We start from the raw sequence: 7404 nt of genomic DNA on the forward strand, positions 1-7404 counted from the left end.
AGCACACACAAGTTTTCATAAAAGATTTATTATTGCATTAGTAATACTGGCCTCGTGCAAAGCCCTGTCAGTGTGCTCCGGCCCCCCAGGAGGAGCAGCTAAAGGCTCCGCGGTCTAGAAGAGAGGTGTAAGGCAACTATTCCTCCTGGGCAAATCAGAAAAGGGAACTACAGGCTTGTCTTATGCTACCCTCTGCCCATACCCTGCTGTACACTGATGGGTTTGTAGACACCCGCTGACTGGTGGAAAGACCCGTCACTAAATCTAAAGGTGCTGTCCTGTGTGCGCCCCACTGCCTCCCTATGACTGGAGCATAGCACTGTACCTGACCATGGGTGGAGGACACAGCTGTCATGTCTGTCTACGTCCTCCATCACCCTACATAATACTGATACGGTAGCGCCTCCTTGGAGATCTCTGCTCACATGAGTCCATACAATCTAATAAATAATGCCGTCATCCCCCAACGCATATTAAATACATCTACATAAATTTTCTATTTCAAGTTTGGTTTTGCTGGTTGCTTGTGTGTTGAGCTACATCTATGTCGCTGTGTCCTGCTGATAGGTGTGTGTCACTCCAGCGGACATGAATAGCTGCTTATCCAGATGAGGTCAGAGGTTACACCCCAGTGCAAATATAAGATGCTGATCACCACCAGGACGTGCATAATCTGGTGACTGTTGCACCAATAGTCAAACTTTCCAGGTTGTAAACGTTCAGGAAGGCGGGAAATATTAATGATGCCTCCGAGAAGGGCCAGACTGTCCATAAGGAGGTAGCAGCGTAGTGAAGATGGGTGGCCGGAGCCCAATCCTGCCCAACGGAGATAAAAGAAGAAGAAGCGGAAGGCAGCCTGCCAGGCGAATGAGCAGAGGCGGCTTATGTTACTGTGAGCGCTGACTGCACAAAAGATGACGTAGCTAGACAAGCCGCTGTATGCCAAGAGCGCCAGGCTCCGTGTGTATGGATGGCAGAGCAGGGTGCAGTAAATGATGGGGAGGGCACCTGTGGAGACAGACCACACATCACAATCTGGCCACAAGGCAGGACATCTCATCTGCTGTCATGTACACATGCTGACAACTTACCCAAAGTATTGACAAGGCAGATGCCGCACATATCGAGAGTGAGGAGCTTGTGGTAGACGGGCGCTCCGCCATGGTGGTTCATAAAGAGATGATATAGCACGCTGCCCAGCTGGGGGCTAACACAGGCTAGGTAGTGGACCACACCGAGCCAAGGGACAGACAGCTGACGCCAGGGGATTTGTAGAGGGAGCAGGAACAAAAAGCCAAGGAGTGGGATCCCTAAAACAATAGAAAAGTGACAGTAAGTCTGTATTCACACGAGTGACCTCAAACTCCGAAGAAGCAATGCCATTGATATCCTGGAGAACGTCTCCCTCCTTCCAGTGTCTGTCTGTCCACTGTAGCCCGTCTGACTGGCGTCAGTAAATCTAGTAATACATTGCAGCATTTCCTAGCCACGTGGACTGAGCGATGGCAGAGTCTAGTGTGAGGACCTAAGTGTGCGGCTCATCTCCTGCAAATCGTCCCATCAGTTCTCTGTCGGGTTGCGTCACATTTACAGCCTGCCCCGGAGCACTGCTGGCCTCCGTCATGTCTACAGCCAGAAGCCTCACACAATCGTGTTTACATCTCACTGCAAATGTGAGACCTGGATCCTGAGCCAGAGCCGTGTTGTACATGATCCACTAAGCGCACACGTCCTATCACGCCTGTAATCTGAAGCCTAGTCTTATTTACTGGCCCGGGATATCACACTACACAGCCAGCGCGGTGCAGCCTTACCACCCAGGGCTTGTATTTCATGGCCGCTCCAGTAATCACACTCTATGCTCTCCGGGACCCTTGACCTGAGCATGTGCAGTACAACATGGCTGTCAGACACCACAAGTCCTTATGTTTAGTTTCTTACTTTAGGCCCTTCCGCCACGTCCAGCTCGTTGCACCATTTAATGGCTCCTCTCCACTCATTCCAGCACAGTTTGGAATTTTTTCTCTACCGTTACCGTGCTGTTAGATTAGATGATATACTATTTAGTATTTGTACTGTCAGGTGGGCGGTGTCAGGCAGGAGTAGACAAGGGGGTGTGATTCTGAGCTCTGACACTGGCTGCCTCTGATTGGAGCTCCAACTCCCTTCTCTGCTCCTGCCTGACACCGCCCCACCTCAGCAGACTGCTCCCTCCATGTTTGGCAGTGAGGTGCTGCATTCATCCTGCCCCTCAGCAGACTGCTCCCTCCATGTTTGGCAGTGAGGTGCTGATACATTCATCCTGCCCCTCAGCAGACTGCTCCCTCCATGTTTGGCAGTGAGGTGCTGATACATTCATCCTGCCTCTCAGCAGACTGCTCCCTCCATGTTTGGCAGTGAGGTGCTGCATTCATCCTGCCTCTCAGCAGACTGCTCCCTCCATGTTTGGCAGTGAGGTGCTGCATTCATCCTGCCCCTCAGCAGACTGCTCCCTCCATGTTTGGCAGTGAGGTGCTGATACATTCATCCTGCCCCTCAGCAGACTGCTCCCTCCATGTTTGGCAGTGAGGTGCTGATACATTCATCCTGCCTCTCAGCAGACTGCTCCCTCCATGTTTGGCAGTGAGGTGCTGCATTCATCCTGCCTCTCAGCAGACTGCTCCCTCCATGTTTGGCAGTGAGGTGCTGCATTCATCCTGCCCCTCAGCAGACTGCTCCCTCCATGTTTGGCAGTGAGGTGCTGATACATTGATCCTGCCCCTCAGAAGACTGCTCCCTCCATGTTTGGCAGTGAGGTGCTGATACATTCATCCTGCCTCTCAGCAGACTGCTCCCTCCTTATCCTTACTGACTCCTCTCCCCACTACAGTGTCTATAGACTGTCCATTCTGTCCTTGGCAGCTGCACTCTGGGGCAGAGGGATGTTTTGGAAACAGATTTGCATAAAATGCTTGTGCTGAGTCTGTAGGATGATGGTGACGTACAGGACAAGCTCTGGTTACAGCCCTCGAGAAGACGCTGCTCCTCCTATACATATGAAGCCATGTTTGCTGCCTCTTATCTTAGTGAAAAGCTCAGAACTAAAAAAGACACTGCCGAAACCGGAGCCAAAGTACAAAGTTACCAATCATGTCCCCCGTATCAAACCCAGCCGATAGATACGAGACAAGGGACGCCCTGCGTGTAACCAGCGCACTCACTGATGTGACCATTCCTCATATACCACACAGCTAGAACTAAACATGTAACCTAAGATATATTCACTGCCCAGACATAGCAGAGGTGTGAATGTCGCCCAATCAATGCCTCTCGGCTACATCTGAACCCATCTGTGCAACCTGTAGGATAGTATATTATGTAGTCTGGGTGGAGAAATAGACTGGAGGTAGACCGCGCACCCCCTCACCAGCTGGACGGCCGCACTTAGTCACCCTCATGTCACAACTGTCTATGTATTGACCAGATTTACCGGCCAAATGAGGCTCAGCCGAGCAGAGGTGCCAGGTCCAGCCCGGCCCGTTCTTAGCAGGTAAATCGGGCCTATACTACACGTATTACACGACTCAACAGGACGGGAGGCGGCAGCGAGTATTTACTCTCCACACACACCATGGAGCACTGTGTACACAAGGAGTTACCTGGAACTAATTCATTAGCACTTGGCCGATAGCACCGACACAATCTCCATGTCACAGGGTCTGCCATGAACAGAACCACGTCTACATGTATGAGCAGAGAACCCGACCACAATAAGGACATCATGGCTGGTTATCAGGAGGGGACACTACATGTATGAGAAGATAATCTGACCACAATAAGGACATCATGGCTGGTTATCAGGAGGACACTACATGTATGAGAAGATAATCTGACCACAATAAGGACATCATGGCTGGTTATCAGGAGGACACTACATGTATGAGAAGATAACCTGACCACAATAAGGACATCATGGCTGGTTATCAGGAGGACACTACATGTATGAGAAGATAACCTGACCACAATAAGGACATCATGGCGGGTTATCAGGAGAGGACACTACATGTATGAGAAGATAATCCGACCACAATAAGGACATCATGGTTGTGTTGGTACCAAGTCCCAAACCATAGAGAGTTTCTGCCTTCATAGTCCATTGGTAAATGATAAAGACAACAGATGTCGGCACTAGTAGAATAGTTGGAGGAAGTCTATAAAGATCTACTAAATTTTTGATTATTCATATTATAAATATGGACATTGTGTTGCCACGCGTTTGGTCTCCCATGGTAGGTTTGTTTTAATAGACTGTGGGGCCCTGTTGAAACTTTTTGTAAGTGACCCCCACCACAATTTACTGTCCTCTTACCCACACATAATGCTCCCTCAGTCATCAGTAAGACACAAGAACCAAAAAAGAAATAATCCAACCCCGTTCCCACAGACCTGCAGGCTATGACTCTAATGATGTCTGTGTCTCGGCCTTCATCGCTCCTCCCAACAAGGCTGACTAATGGAGCCCGGAGCGGATAACGCCAATCTTTGAGTTACCTGCCCTGCACGATTTGTCCTATGGTTAAAGCGACCCTGCAGATGATCTGAGGAGCCATTGCCTACAGCAATCGGTCACCCCTAGCAGTGATACGAGGACACGGACAGCTCAGTAACATGTACAGGACATCCTGCGGCCACATCTTGTCTCTCATGGCAGGGTGGTACCAGCAGGATAATGCTCGCCCACACACACGGGTCCCCAGGAATGTCTCCACCAGATTACAACACTTCCTGGTCCTGCCTGGTCACCAGAGATATCACCAATCCACTATTAATGGAACCAGCTGGAACATCACCAACCTATGAGTGTGAATCTATAGGCCCGGCTGTAAGATCTGTGATAAATGTACTGCTATATACCATACAGAGCCTGTATATACCTCCATGTCCTGCCATATCTCATCTTGTATCCAGGCTAGAGGTGCCAACAGGGTCCTAGAGCCTGCGCCCAATTGGCCGGTATCCCCAATAACCTTCTGCTTTGGCATTGCTTCCATAGATCATCATTGCATCACATTGACAAGACTCGACAGGACACAGACCGTTTCTGCGGCCAGAGGGTATCTCTCTCAGTCACTGTATGGCTGTTTGTAGTGCACCCTGCTGCTCCCGTGTCCCATAATGCAGCGCTCAGCAGCGGCCACGTTGTTCTGACAATTTATAGTTCCAGCTATAGGTTTGTGGGTGAGGGCAGACGGCGGCCGCGTCCCCTGAGACTGCAGGTGTGACATCCCTCCAGCACTTGGCAGGATTTGGGGGAAGGGGGTGAGGCAGCTGAGTAAGCAATGTTCTTCATCGTCCTGACTCAATCCGCTTTTAGAAATTCCTCTTCCGAGGAGCCGGAGCTGAGCGGTCACTTCATTGGGTGAGAGTGCTTGTCAGCGGTGACGTCAGGGAGCTGGAAGGTCATTTGTATAAGAACATTACAAGATTTACATTACCAGGACTCTCCCCAACACCACGAGCGTACGATGGCCACACACTGACCATGTCCACACACACCATCTGGGATGAGGGTCCCACCTACAGATACAACAGTCTATACATGTAGACCCCCCTACTGGGCCATCTCCAGTCCTAACCCTATCAGGGAATCCAGGTCACTAGTAAAGAGATTAGGACTCTGAGCTCCTTACCGACTGACCGCTCCTCATACTCACCTTAAAGCTTCTAAAGACTTTACATACTTAGGTTAACCCTTGACTGACAGGAACCGGCTGTATGGACACCAGATGGAAACGAATGCAGGTACGTAGGTGAAGTGCGGAGCATCTGAAGGTGCTGGAGGCCGGCACAGGCACAGAAAGGAATTAACCCTTCAGGCACAGCTGCCCCCTAATGATGAGGGTCTATGGGAAGACACTGGATGTCTCCTCTACAACACATCATGTTCTATCTGATGGCCGATGGATCTGCGACATTGCCGTTCTATCCATGACACTGTCCACACTTACAGGCATATCGTCCATCCTGTCTATGACACTGCCAGTCCTGTCTGTGACATTATCCTCCCTACCAGTGACACTGAATGTCCTGTCCGTGATATCGCCTGTCTTGTCCGTATTAACCAACCTACTAGTAACATCGCCCATCCTATCTCCTCCGTGATATCACCTCCTGTCCGTCACATTGTCCATCCTATCCCTCGTATGACACTGCCCGTCCTGTCTGTGACATAGATCGTCCTGTCCATGACATTGTCCACCCTATCAGTCACATGGTCCATCCTGTCCCTTTCGTGACACTGCCGTACTGTCCGGGACAGGCTCAGGGCCACAGCGACTTTCCACAGACACTGACAAGTCAGAGGCCTCTTACACAGAGTTTTTATGGAACATTTGTTGACATGAGAATTCTATGGAGAAATGTTAGATACAAAGATCCAGCGAACACCGAGAGCAATCATAAGGACCAAAAAAAAAACAAAAACACATCAAAGATAGTTTCATACGTCCCTACTGTCAGTAGATTGCCAATGCCTGAAATGTACAAGCGCTCCCCCAGACCATGTGCTGAATGTAAGTCCCACATAGAGCGCTCAGCGCGGGGGGATACACTCAGCTATGGATGGGACATACAGCGCACCTACACCTCGTCACCAGCACTGCACAGACTGTATCACACAACGCTCACGCGTCTCGCTCACCCACCGTGTGTGTAGATGTTGCCCAGCTCATTGTGCAGGTAGAACAGACTCTGCAGACACTCTGCTCCGCTGGCCACAGGGCGGTATCCCGTCAGCACAAACTTGTTAAATTGCAGGTGTGGGGGAGAGCTGGCCCAATCCAGGAGCCGGGGGCCACTCAGAAACGCCATGAAGTCAAAGAATGGCTCCTCAGAGACTCGGGAGAGTGGTTGGATCAGCTGCACACACACCTCCACCTGGACATCTCCTCGGAGCCCATGGAGCACTCACTAAGGAGGACACAGGCAGAGGTCTCTCCGTGCGGGAGGAGTCTCAGGTGTGAGAAGCAGTGGTCTCCGCCTGTGGGAGGTGTCTCAGGTGTGAGAAGCAGCAGTCTCTCTGCACGGGAGGTGTCGACAGGTGTGAGAAGCAACGGTCTCTCTGCACGGGAGGAGTCTCAGGTGTGAGAAGCAGCAGTCTCTCTGCACGGGAGGAGTCTCAGGTGTGAGAAGCAACGGTCTCTGCCCGCAGGAGGAGTCTCAGGTGTGAGAAGCAACGGTCTCTGCCCGCGGGAGGAGTCTCAGGTGTGAGAAGCAACGGTCTCTGCCCGCGGGAGGAGTCTCAGGTGTGAGAAGCAGCGGTCTCTCTGCACGGGAGGAGTCTCAGGTGTGAGAAGCAACGGTCTCTGCCCGCGGGAGGAGTCTCAGGTGTGAGAAGCAACGGTCTCTGCCCGCGGGAGGAGTCTC

At 51.2% G+C, this 7404-nt stretch overlaps 1 protein-coding gene across 1 annotated transcript; it reads right to left on the bottom strand.

Annotated features, from left to right (window-relative positions):
• Positions 1 to 12: 12 nt before the first annotated feature.
• Positions 13 to 6968, bottom strand: PAQR4 (progestin and adipoQ receptor family member 4). Its single transcript, XM_075283894.1, has 3 exons — positions 6684 to 6968; positions 1092 to 1310; positions 13 to 1008 (listed from the first exon to the last, which is right to left on the bottom strand). Exons 1-3 carry the CDS (start codon positions 6847 to 6849, stop codon positions 575 to 577), a joined length of 819 nt encoding a protein of 272 aa, XP_075139995.1. The 5' UTR covers positions 6850 to 6968; the 3' UTR covers positions 13 to 574.
• Between the last annotated feature and the right edge of the window lie 436 nt (positions 6969 to 7404).

This window comes from Leptodactylus fuscus, chromosome 8 (assembly GCF_031893055.1).
Source record: "Leptodactylus fuscus isolate aLepFus1 chromosome 8, aLepFus1.hap2, whole genome shotgun sequence".
Lineage (NCBI taxonomy): Eukaryota > Metazoa > Chordata > Amphibia > Anura > Leptodactylidae > Leptodactylus > Leptodactylus fuscus.